General features: G+C 33.2%; 2 protein-coding genes across 2 annotated transcripts; both read left to right on the top strand.

Annotated features, from left to right (window-relative positions):
• The first annotated feature begins 930 nt into the window (after window positions 1–930).
• On the top strand, window positions 931–4,244 carry LOC146958572 (glycerol kinase). The gene is made up of 6 exons (XM_085740097.1): window positions 931–1,079; window positions 1,238–1,317; window positions 1,830–1,935; window positions 2,438–3,097; window positions 3,187–3,387; window positions 3,971–4,244. Exons 1-6 carry the CDS (start codon window positions 978–980, stop codon window positions 4,016–4,018), a joined length of 1,197 nt encoding a protein of 398 aa, XP_085596223.1. The 5' UTR covers window positions 931–977; the 3' UTR covers window positions 4,019–4,244.
• A 2,479-nt stretch (window positions 4,245–6,723) lies between these two features.
• On the top strand, window positions 6,724–9,297 carry LOC146958571 (acireductone dioxygenase 2-like). Its single transcript, XM_085740096.1, has 7 exons — window positions 6,724–6,792; window positions 7,481–7,592; window positions 7,692–7,786; window positions 8,040–8,154; window positions 8,241–8,365; window positions 8,796–8,866; window positions 8,957–9,297. The coding sequence occupies exons 1-7, from the start codon at window positions 6,775–6,777 to the stop codon at window positions 9,021–9,023; spliced, it is 603 nt and encodes a 200-aa protein (XP_085596222.1). The 5' UTR covers window positions 6,724–6,774; the 3' UTR covers window positions 9,024–9,297.
• Window positions 9,298–12,174: the final 2,877 nt, after the last annotated feature.

Raw genomic sequence — 12,174 nt, 5'->3', positions numbered from 1 at the left:
ATGCACTTTGTTACTCAAAATAGTTATTCAATACTCACAATAACTCTTTTCATATATGGGTTGAAATGATAATAAATAAATACTTATAAAGAATGATATGACAATAAATAAGTACTATATTGAAGAACTAATATAACAAAATTAACGAAGTATTTTAATGTCAGAGACTATTTTAACTAACAAAGCGCACAATAAAAAATTATTTTAAAATTTCAATACATTGAAGGACTATTATGACTACTCATTACACTTTAAGAACCAAAATGACTAATACCCCGTTTAAAATTAGGGAAATGCTAACGAGTGTCCTTGAGGCATTCTTTAAAGACTGGTAAGTTTTTATAAAAATTTATGTATTCAATGAATCGAAAATTGAAACATTAAACTTTTTCAATGAATAGTTTTTTAATTGGGGTAATAGTCACTTTAGTCCCTGAATATGTAATGATTAGTCAGTTTAGTCCTTCACTGTATCAAAATTTCAAAATACTCCTTGATTGTGCATTTTGTTAGTCAAAATAGTCCTTGACACTAAAATAACCTCTCAATGTTCACAATAACTCTTTTAATATAGGGACTAAAATGACAATAAGCATGTACTTAAGGATTAATATGACAATAAGTAAATATATTGGAGGACTAATCTGACAATATTAATGAAATATTTTAACATTAATGACTATTTTGACTAACAAAATGCACAATCAAGGACTACTTTGAAGTTTTGATACATTGAAGGACTATTTTAACTACTCATTACAATTTCAGGGACGAAAGTGACTATTATCCCTTTTTAATTTGAGTACCCTTAGGACATCGGTTGTCAATACCCTTAATTATTTGTACCTCACAAATGAAATGAAGTTATTCTGTGATATGTCTGGTTGAAGAGTGGTTACATAGGATAGGCTCAGACAAAGATCCTTTGATAATAATAATAATTCTGTTAAAGTACTTACATAGTTGGTCTGTTAATAATGGCCTCATTCCTCTCTGCAAACGTCACCACTTCCCCTTCTCCATGCATTCTTCAACCACGTTCTTTCTCCACTCTTCCATCCTCTTCACATCTACCACATGTACTTCCTTTCAAACCCTTTCTTTTTCTTCTATTCTTTTTGAGTTTAGTTTATAATTGATACCCTTCTTTATGGAATGGAATTTTCAATTTTCCCTTTTCAGCTTGATGTTTGGTTTTACTAATTATGCTTAAAAATGACATCTTTCTCTTATTCAGAGTTCACTGCAGCAAAAAGGGAAATTTGGGGCTTTCCTATTACTGGGTTTCAGACCATTTTCTTTCAATTGGAGGAGGAGGTAATAATATTCCATGTATTTAGGCCCTATTTGGATAACCAATTTACAGTTATGCACTTATAACATAACTTAACATATAAGTGCTTATGTATAAGCTATTTCTATAAGAAACGATAAAATAAAGTTCAACTGTTTTTATTCAAGCTTTCATGGAGAGTTTATGAAAATAAGGTTAAAACAGTTTCGGGACATGTCATAAGCCGTTTCCATAAACTTTCGCAATCACAAGTGCTCATGTTAGTGGATAACCTCAGATAAGTCAATCCAAATATGCTGTTGATTTTCTAAATATTGTTTCTTTCATTGTTATTCGTGGTTTGATTTAATTTAATTTCCATTTTATGGTTGTATTGAGGGAAAAATGTCAATGTATCTAAACTTTATTATTCCCAATTAATTTGTCATTTTCCACCTCACCATTTTCACTCATACAATGTAGTGTGTTGTCTTGTAACATATTCTTATTGATGAAGCTATGAATAGTAAATTGGAGTGTTTGAATCTAAAAACAGGAGAACTTTGATGTGTGCAGCCAATCAAGATGCAAAGGAAGCAGTGAAAGAAATAGGCGAAATTGATGGTCTGATAGGTGTAATGGGTGAAGTCAATTCTCATCAAGTAAGTAAGAACAAGGGTGATTTTTTCAACTTGTTTCTTATCCTTCCTACCATATCATCTTGTCTTGCCTTGAGGTCATCTGTTTTTGAATTTTGAGTAAATATCTATATACATGAAATTGGTCTGCCAAAACTATATGCAACGTTAAATTGGTCCTTCAATGTCACATTTTTGCCCAAATTGGTCCTTAAAGGATGAAACTAGTGGTATGCAATGTTTGATTTTAAGGACCAAGTTAAGTGGAGGACTGATGTAAGGTAGCCTATATTTTTGAAGGACCTTGGTGTTTAGTTTACTATTTATTTTTATCAAACTTAATTGTGGATTGTGATTCTGTAACTTGTTGCTGCTGTTGATTTTTTCCACCTTGGTTAACGGATATAATCTATGATGACACAAATTTACCCTTTCCCTAGTCTTGTTTGGAATTCATGCAATACTAGGTAGTTAGAATACCTATTTGGCTATTCCATATTATGATGGACTTAGAACTGCTCTGAAGGTACATGACAAAAGTATTGAAGCTTGGTCGCAATTTGCCAGAAGAATATCAGGTGAATGGGATGGATTTGGAGCAGACTTCAGTAATCAAGGTAGGGTAATTGAACTGCCAGAGTCGGTGGTGCCTGAAGCATACCGAGAATGGGAGGTCAAAGTATTTGATTGGCAGACTCAATGCCCCACTCTTGCTGATCCAGAGGATCATGTTCTTGAGTACAGGTCCGTTCAGTTACTTCCCACTGTTGGATGTGAGGCCGATGCTGCTACGGTATACAGTTCGGATGAGAGAAAAGTGGGCGGCGAAAGCAGTGGAGTTACCGCCTTTGCTTACCAATCCAGTGGCTCTTATGTTGCTGTATGGCAGAAGAAGAATGACATAATAGAGTTGGAATACTGCTTGATCAATCCACAAGATTTTGAATCTCGGGTTAGGTTTATTCAGCGTATACGTGTATTAAATAATACAGAGATGGAGCTGCAAGGTATTAGAGTATTTCGTGAGCAGTGGTATGGACCGTTCAGAAATGGTGATCAACTTGGAGGTTGTGCTATCCGTGATTCTGCTTTCGCTTCTACAGCACCCTTGATTGCTTCAGATATTTCTGGTATCTGGCAGGGATCTAAAGCTGTCACTACTTTTAGCCCTACAGACACCGGAAGTGTAAGGACCTCTCTTGTTACCCTTTGTTTTTCATATATGTATTTTTCTGTATTATTGGTTTCATTATATGGCTTTCTATTTAACTCCAGGTGATCTTTCGAGAGCTTTTAGGTGACGAAATGCAGAAGTCTGTTAGAGATGGAGAAAACAATGTATTACTTCCTAAGCAACTATGGTGTTCGTTTGAACGAAACAAGGATGGTGAAACTCTAACTGAAGTAGGATGGCTTTTAGATCAAGGGCAGGCAATCACATCAAGCTGCTTATTCTCAAGCACTGCAAAGCCGAAGGCAAGTTACATATTATGATATACCAGTTTTTACTAATTATGTTCACATAGATTGGCTTGGAGGATCACATGGATCCTAATTCTTCACTTCCATTTAGAAGAAAGAGAGAAACAAAATAAAATATAAACAATAGGTTTGTATTTTCATCTTAATCTAATAATATACCGGCAAGTCACACTCACCAATAAGGTAGAGACCCTCTCTATTTCTCATAAGAAATGGTAAATTTCATTACCGTGATTTTGTGTATATACCGGTTCTAGCAATGTGTGTCTATACTCACAAAATGGATGTATCCAATATACCAGGAAAGGCACACCAAACACGTAAAAGATATTACTAGAGCAAATATAACTTTTCTTCAAGAGCTGAACAGACTAATATTGCATCAAAGTAAATAGTTTATAATTGAAAGAAAGTGTACAAGCTTATTTTTTGAGTTCCTTGTTTTATGTCAGCAGGAAATGGTTGAAATGTATGCCTATATAGTTTGCTTGTTGTCCGGTTCAAATGATATATTTTTTGTTGACCATTTTAAACTCTTCTGTTTCATGTAAAATAACCATACTCTTCATCTTTGCAGGAAATATTAATAGCATTAGAAACTAGAGCCTTGGAACATGTAGTATAGCCTTAGTGGCAATCCATTCAGATCCAAATTTGTATACATCCCTAAATGGTGTCACAATCCAAGGTGAAATTCATTTATACATATGATAAATTTATAGCAAAAGTTTGTCTTATTTAAATGTTTGATGAATAATATGATAAATTTGTATCAGAAGTCTGCCATATTTAAATATCTCATTTTAATTTGTGTATATAAGATCGACTCAGTTTTTCTTTTTCCCCTTTCATGGAAGATTGTTTGATTGCCGTGTACTGTGTTTACATTGCATGCAGATGAATTTAGTGCTTTAAAATTAAGTTATCATTCTGTGAACTTTGCATTTGATGCAAGAGTGTGGTTTAAATCCTCTTTCTTTTTATATACTTGTAGTAGTTTGTTATTGTAAAGATTGATTATGATTTTTTCAATTAAGAATAGAAGACAAGCACAGACAAATGGTGTGTAAAGAACTAGGGTTTGTTTCCGGTGTTCTAAATATATTCCTGGGAATCCAAGGACGGGTATGAATTGTCTTGTACAAACACAAGCACTGTATTTCTATGAAAGTCAAATCCCATTATCCCAAGATTATCGATCATATAACAAAAAAACAGGGACGTTTTAAGACTCTTATTTTCTCCTCTATAAAAAACAAGTCTTATTTTTTAATTATTATGGTTCAATAATGATCCTATTTTCCAATAAAAAAAATATAATTATGATCCGCTTATAATATTATTTTTGGTTGTATGAAATATGAATATGGTAGTTATTAGTCTTTTTTGACAAGAGGAATAGTTATTAGTCGTTTTTTTTTTAGGTGAGAATAGTTATTATTTTTATTTTTTTTATTTTTGTTAACCCTTCGTTCTCAGGTGAACAAGCTTCGATAGTCCGGAGTTTTGCCAGAAGGAAGTTATGACTGACAACTCAATTTTTTCTGAACAATTCGTCTTGTTGGAACTCGTTAACTACTTGATCTCAATTGTTTAAATGAGAATAATTATTAGTTAGATAATGAGTTGTAAAATTACATTTGAAATTTATAAAAGCATCAAAATACACTCAAAGATTTACATATGAAAAAATAATAGAGGATCCTATAAAAAATATTGACATGAGATGTATAATTTTTTTTTTTAATGAATTATGGTTACCCCACACGCACATAAAGAAAGTATTGTAATTATTCTGTGAGAGCATGCATCATGCATGTTTGAAGATTTGAGGCTGATTTTTAGTCGCGGGTAATCCTTCTGCGGCACGACTCTTCCTTCATTTGAAGCAGCTAAGTCGATCTTCAATTGTCTACCATCCTTTTCCTTTTCCCACGTAATAATTTTGTGTGAAACTCAGAGGTTTAGTCTATGCCTTACAAAAGAAAGAAAGTCATACCATAATATTTATCTTTTAAGGGAAATGCAATTTGGCACAAAATTTGGATTCACTAGAAACACGAATAACACACGATCGCGTTTTCCATCAAATAACAATTTTCTCTGTTTTTTTCCCCTTAAAAAAACATTTTTTTTTTTATGTATTAAATGACAGACAATAATATGTACGAGTCAATATTCGAACTATAGATTCTTTATGTTTCCATATTTAACATGTGTGAACTCAAGCATTAGACAACTTTACAGGAAAAAAGATAATATTTGTTTTAACAAAAAAAAAAAACGATAATATTTGTGATTGTAACCTTCAATGTATTGGGAAAACATGAATAACACATGATTTAATTTTGTTGATACATAGCGAATAATAAGACTATCGTGATATTTCCCCGATTTATCAACAATGATAAGACCACACATAATATTAAATTTAATGATCCTAAACAATATCTCTAAGCTTTGGTAAAAAATGATCTCTGTGGACCCGGATTTTCTACTGTAACTGCTCCATGCAGTACACAATCTTGGCCATATAAATACGATCTAACAATTCAGATTTGCATAAACAGTTTCACACAGTTTTAATCACAATCGGTAATTTTTGATCGGACGACCCAAACCATTACTGCGTTAATTCCTTTTATACAACGTAGGATCCAATTCCTTAAGTGGTTAACAAGAAAAATAGGTATTTACCTTTTAATTCCTTTTATACAGATGCTTTCGGCTTTAAATGAAACTTTGTTAATATATCTTATGCTTCTGACGTCTTAAGAAAACAATTTTTTTTTAAGAGGTCAGAAGCAGAAGATTCATTTTAAAAAAATTAGTATCTATGTTAAAAATATACATTATCCGGTCATTATTATAAGCAAAAATCAACATTTTAGATTCATTTAATTAACGATGTATATCTCTGTTATTATAGCAAAAATCTAAAATGTTAGATTATTATAGTGACTGAAGGGTGTATCTCTCTGTTATTCTCTAATTTGTTTGTTTTTTCAAGAAAAAAATTGACCCAAAAAAAAACCTTGTACCCTTAGCTATTTTTTTCAACAAAGACATAAATATGAGTCAAGAAAAAAACAAGGAAATAAATATTTTTTCAACAAAGACATAAATAGGAGTCCAAAGGAAAGAACAAGGAAATAAATATATATTTTTTGATAATAAAAAGAGAATATAAAAAATAAGAAAAAACAAAGAAAAGCTTAACTAAAACTTTGCAAGAGAGAAGGGCGTTTTGGTAAATAAAGAGGGCGTGTTTGGAAAATTAAGGAAAATATTTTGGTTTATAAATCGCGTAACCATTAAGCATTTCTGGTGAAGTTCGATCGAGATAAACCTCAAGTTTCAAACCGAAGCTTAAACATCATCATGGTTTCCCCCAACAAGGTATTATTCCTCTTTACCTCTCGTTCATTTTTTTTCCGATTATACCATTTTCTTAGCTTTAATTCACAAAATTATACCCTTCTTCTTTTCCCTGAAAAATAATTATGTTTTTGTTAATGAATGTTTGTACCATAAGCTATTTCAATTCAACTGCTATCGTTTCTCCATGTTGATAATTTTAAGTTTCTCAAAGAAAATCATAAGCAAAAAATTACTTTTTAATTCATTGAATAACTAATGTATATGGTCTGAAATATAGACCAAATACATTTGTTATTAAATGAACCTAACAAGTAAAATATTGCTTATAATTGAGACTGTAATTAGTGAGTTGGGTTTGATAGGAATCTACATACATAATAGGGTTTTATATAGGCAAATTTTTTGTGATTAATTTGTTAGGAGTAGGGGGATTGATTTGTATTAGGGTTCGATCCCTGAACCTCCTACGCAATATTACTTTGGCGTTCCAACTTCGTAGTCTGTTATCCATGTACAAGTGCTTTATCGAAATCTTAATCGTTAAGTTTTAAATGTTTTAGAAGGGTTATGCCCAATCTTGTTTATATCATGTGCTCAAATTGCTTGCCTAATAAGATGCCTACTGCTACTGTTGCTGTTACATTTTGTGTTGTTGAGAGGTTGTAGAAATAAGAGGAATCATATTTTCATACGTCGTTTTTCATAGGATCCCCGAGAGGAAGTTCTTCAAGCATGGTATATGGATGATAGCAATGAAGATCAAAGACTTCCCCATCACAAAGAACCTAAGGAGTTTGTCTCATTGGATCAACTTGCTGGTAAGCTTCTTGTTGCATGTGTTAGTTATATTCATATGCTAATTGTAGGGTTTGTGCTCACGAGTCACGTCTGAACTTTGACTCGTGTTAATATTGCAGATCTTGGAGTCCTTAGCTGGAAGTTAGATGCCGATAACCCTGAAACAGATCCAGAGCTGAAAAAGATTCGTGAAGAACGTGGTTACTCTTACATGGTTAGTGATGCTAATGTTTTATTGTCATTGTTTAGATAGAACTACCTTTCCCACTACTCCAAATAAACATGCATATGCGAAGAAATATAAAAATATATGTAAAATCACTGCTGCTTAATTATATGTAACATTCAAAACTATTTATGGGAAGTCTAACTTTTATCCTTTTCGTTTTGACGTCAAATGTCTGCATTTTAACATTCCGGCTATGTCATGCTTCCTATCATTTTTATCTGAGGCACATTTTCTGCAGGATGTTTGTGAGGTCTGCCCAGAAAAGTTACCAAATTATGAAGAGAAGATCAAGAACTTCTTTGAAGAGCATCTGCATACTGATGAGGAGATCCGTTATTGTGTCGCTGGAAGTGGTATGAACAGATTTCTCATTTGATCTGATTTTCTCGTTACCATGCCTACCCTGTTAAGTTACCAAATATTTCCTGTTTTTCTTTAGGTTACTTTGATGTGAGGGATCGCAATGAGGCTTGGATTCGTGTATGGGTGAAGAAAGGAGGAATGATCATTTTACCTGCTGGAATTTATCACCGTTTTACATTGGATGAGAGCAATTATATTAAGGTATTGATTGCATATTTGCAAATTGTAGCTATACAACTTTCCTCTGTTGCTAATAGAAAATCACTATGTCCCTTAGCTTATAATTTTTCTGTCAATCTGTCCCAATTTCTGATAACTTTAGCTTTTGAACTTTGGTTCTTTGAATACTTTAAAAACATTGTCCCGTGCCCTTTTTGGAAGTCCTGTTGTGCGTCTGACCTTCACGTATTTTTTATTAAACACAAGGATGTGATTGCAAAGATTTTGGTTAGTTGCATTCTTGAATATATGTTAAGATGAAGGTTAAACTTTGACGTGACATACTGCAAGCCTATTTTTGTTATCTTTTAGCTGTTGATATCTATCTTCAATTTTTTTTTTTTTTTTATCTTAACATTTGCTGAGATTAGTTTACTTCATACGTGTTTCTTGCATGATTCTAATTATGCAGGCATTGCGATTTTTTGTTGGTGAGCCAATTTGGACTCCATACAATCGCCCACATGATCATCTTCCTGCAAGGTATGATTTAACTAGTTTAGTAATTAGCAGTAGCATATGGGACAACCAGATAATTTATGTCGAACCTCATAATGCGATTTCAATGTGCAGAGGGCAATATATCAAGACTTTTGTGGAGAAGGATGTTGCTAACCATGCTGTTGACGCCACTGCTTAAGATTGATTCTGCCTGATTGTAGCATGGGAGAAAAAGGACCAAGGCTTTGATAATTAAACTAAGTTTGAGAAATAAATAATGATCTCTAGAACAAAGAAAGTAACCCGTTCTTTTATGTTGTGGTATGCAAGTTACCCTTTGAACCCTCGATGTTATATATATCCATGCCGTTGTGTTTGTTGCCCGTGTTGTAAAATAATTGTATTTGCAATATTGTTATCAGAATTGCAGACAGAATAAACATATACATCAATAGACTGTCAATGTTTTCTAATGTGCTTGGTTGCATTCGAGTTTTTTCGTCAATTAGTTGTCCCTTGTAATGGTTATCGAGTCCTACTCAATATATGTTCTTTGATTCAGTAGGCCAATACTAAACTGGGCCTTGAGGAAAGCCCTTAATGCAGTCTGCTGAATGCCGCTGAATAAAGTAGGAAATAGGCATGGATCATCTACAACTGCAGCTGTAGAAAGTAGGAACCCTTAGCTTCAAATACTAAAAAACAATTCTAGAAATTTCTGTCAAAATATAATGATTCTTACTTACAACATTGGAACCATAGGAACACCATTAAGCAATTTGAATATATTCATTTTTGTTTGATTTTTTATTTTGATGTGCTTTAAGGGAAAGATATGAGAGGGTTGGGTGAAAATGATGTGGCTGGTATCCCACCTTAAATGATAGTTTATTATCTATTTGACTAAAATCATCCAATAGACTAGTATCTTGGGTTGAGCTTGAGCTAAGTCCTAACAAGAAAGATGTGAGTAGTTATTTAATTCAAGCGTGTAGCACAATATTCAATTAGTATTGGGTATGAAACTCCTGGTTCAGTGAGGAAGTTAGGGTGATCATTGGTTTCAACTCTTAATTGCGCGGTGATAAACACTACACCTACTCAACCTTTAATTTGCCCTAATAGTATGCGAAATGAAGTGTGATTTGATTCTAAAGTTTGAATTAAACAAACGAAATTAAGTGCCCCAGAGAAAAAACAAAAAGCAGACACGGGACACTACACTTATCTGCGATTTTGCTTTTTTGAATTTTGATGGTGTCGGGCATATTCGATCATGTTCTTGTCTCTTTTAATTGGAGTATATAATTATTTTTTAATATCTCTAGTTTCATCTCTCTAATCTCATTTTATTTTGACAAGACCTCTAATCTCTCAAAAATATATTATTTAATTCGAAATGAGAACCATATGTGTATACACGTTTCGATCTCTCCTTTGTGCCAAAGGTTTGACTAGGGGCCACCTTTATTCGCTCTTAAGCATTTTTAATGTTGAAAAACCACGTTGAACAATTATATAACGCAATTTTTTTTATACGTTGGTTTTCTTAGAAATCGATATGATTTCACAGCAAACATTGATCCAAAGCCAACCGATGCCTATTTGATATTCCACGCCTTGTGCAACCAAAATATTTCTCATCCATCGTAGAATCAAGCATGTACATTCCCATTACCATAAAAATTTTGAAGTCAAATTTAACATTTCCTCTAAAATGTTGGACTATATATATATATATATATATATATATATATATATATATATATATAGAAGACAAGAGAAAATAAGTGAGATCGGATAAAGATAAATATGCATTGTTTTCAATCCTCTTCAATAGGCATGACACCATAGTATGCATCCGCCTGAACTCACCCCGATTATGACGGGATCGATTATGACGGGAAAACCTCTCTTTAACCGAATGTAGATGCAAGTTATTTTTTAATAGTATACATATACTTTAAGTATAATACTTATTCATTTCACACTTCGTTATACTATAAAGGATAATCTCCTCTAAAAATAATAATAATATAATCTTATTATTGTTGTATAATTATTATATTATATTAATTACAATTAATTTATATATGTTTATTATGTTATATATATATATGAAGAGATGTAGAGAAACCTTATTCCCACAGTGAAGCGAGGGGATTAAGATCCAAATACTAAGCCTGATCATGTAAATAAGGGTGACATTTACCATGGGAAGATTGAATCCTTTCCCACCATGGGAAAGGTGACTTTTCACCCACACTTGGCAGTCAAACAAGTTGTTTTTGTTTTATTTGTTTGGACAAACATAAGGATAAGGATCCTCTCCTTTAATATTTGTCTCCTTATCTCTCATTCTCCAAATCTTAGTCATTTGATCAATCCAACGGTGGTAAATTTAAAAGAGAGAAAACTAAATCCTTAAATCTGGAAAGACGAAAAAATGGGACAACATTAACAAGACTCTTCAACCTGATGCCACAACATAGACAACCCTTAACTAACGTGTTCCCCTTCGTCGGCGATGGAGAACACAGTGGTAGCGCCGCAACTGATGGGTGGGAAGCATCCTGCAGGAAGCATCCTGCAGTTCCGAATTGTGACACGGTGGTGCTCACAGTTCCGATTTGACAGAGGACAAAGTTGCATGTGATGGTACTCCGGTCGGAGACGACGGTGTCGGCTAGTGGTCACCCACAACGGAGACACTGTCTTCACACCGTTCAACAGTGACGGGGAAGACGGGTGAACGGTGCGACCGATGGGCTCTTCCTCACCCCTTGCACTTTCTTATATGCATTGGTTATGGTGAACTCACAATTTTGCAAAAGTATATCCAGTTACAATTGACAGAACATAGAGAGTGAATAATTGAAGAACATTTTATTTTTCTATTAATTATTTACTTTATTATGGTATGAGTTAAAATTGTTAAAACTTGTTGAATTTCTAGATTTGGATGGAACTTGAAAATTTGTCGTGCTATTTCATAAGAATAAAAGCAGGAGTATGTAAAATGCCGAGTTTTGAAAAGAACGTGGACATAAAAATTAAAAGTGTTGAGGTTGCCGCCGTTAATTCCGGTCACCGTCTCCTGCACTTCAAGGTCGTGTTGGCTGGGCCTGACTGTTTCATATTCAAGGAAAATGTTTAGATTTAATTTTTTTGAGATATTTGCTTTTAAGTTTTTTTTTTTTTAAAAACTTTTTTGTCTTTCAATAATTCAACCCTTGGATTAATCAAATGGTTCAAATTTGGGGAAGGAGAGTTAGTGGGGTCATAATTTTTGGGCAATTTTTAAAACAAAAAAGTTACCTATAGGTTGCAGGTAACCCATCTCAACCATT

The sequence above is a fragment of the Medicago sativa genome, chromosome 1 (assembly GCF_051527215.1).
Source record: "Medicago sativa cultivar Bolivia chromosome 1, Bolivia_mono, whole genome shotgun sequence".
Taxonomy (NCBI): domain Eukaryota; kingdom Viridiplantae; phylum Streptophyta; class Magnoliopsida; order Fabales; family Fabaceae; genus Medicago; species Medicago sativa.
This window is presented reverse-complemented; position numbering and strand designations above follow the sequence as displayed.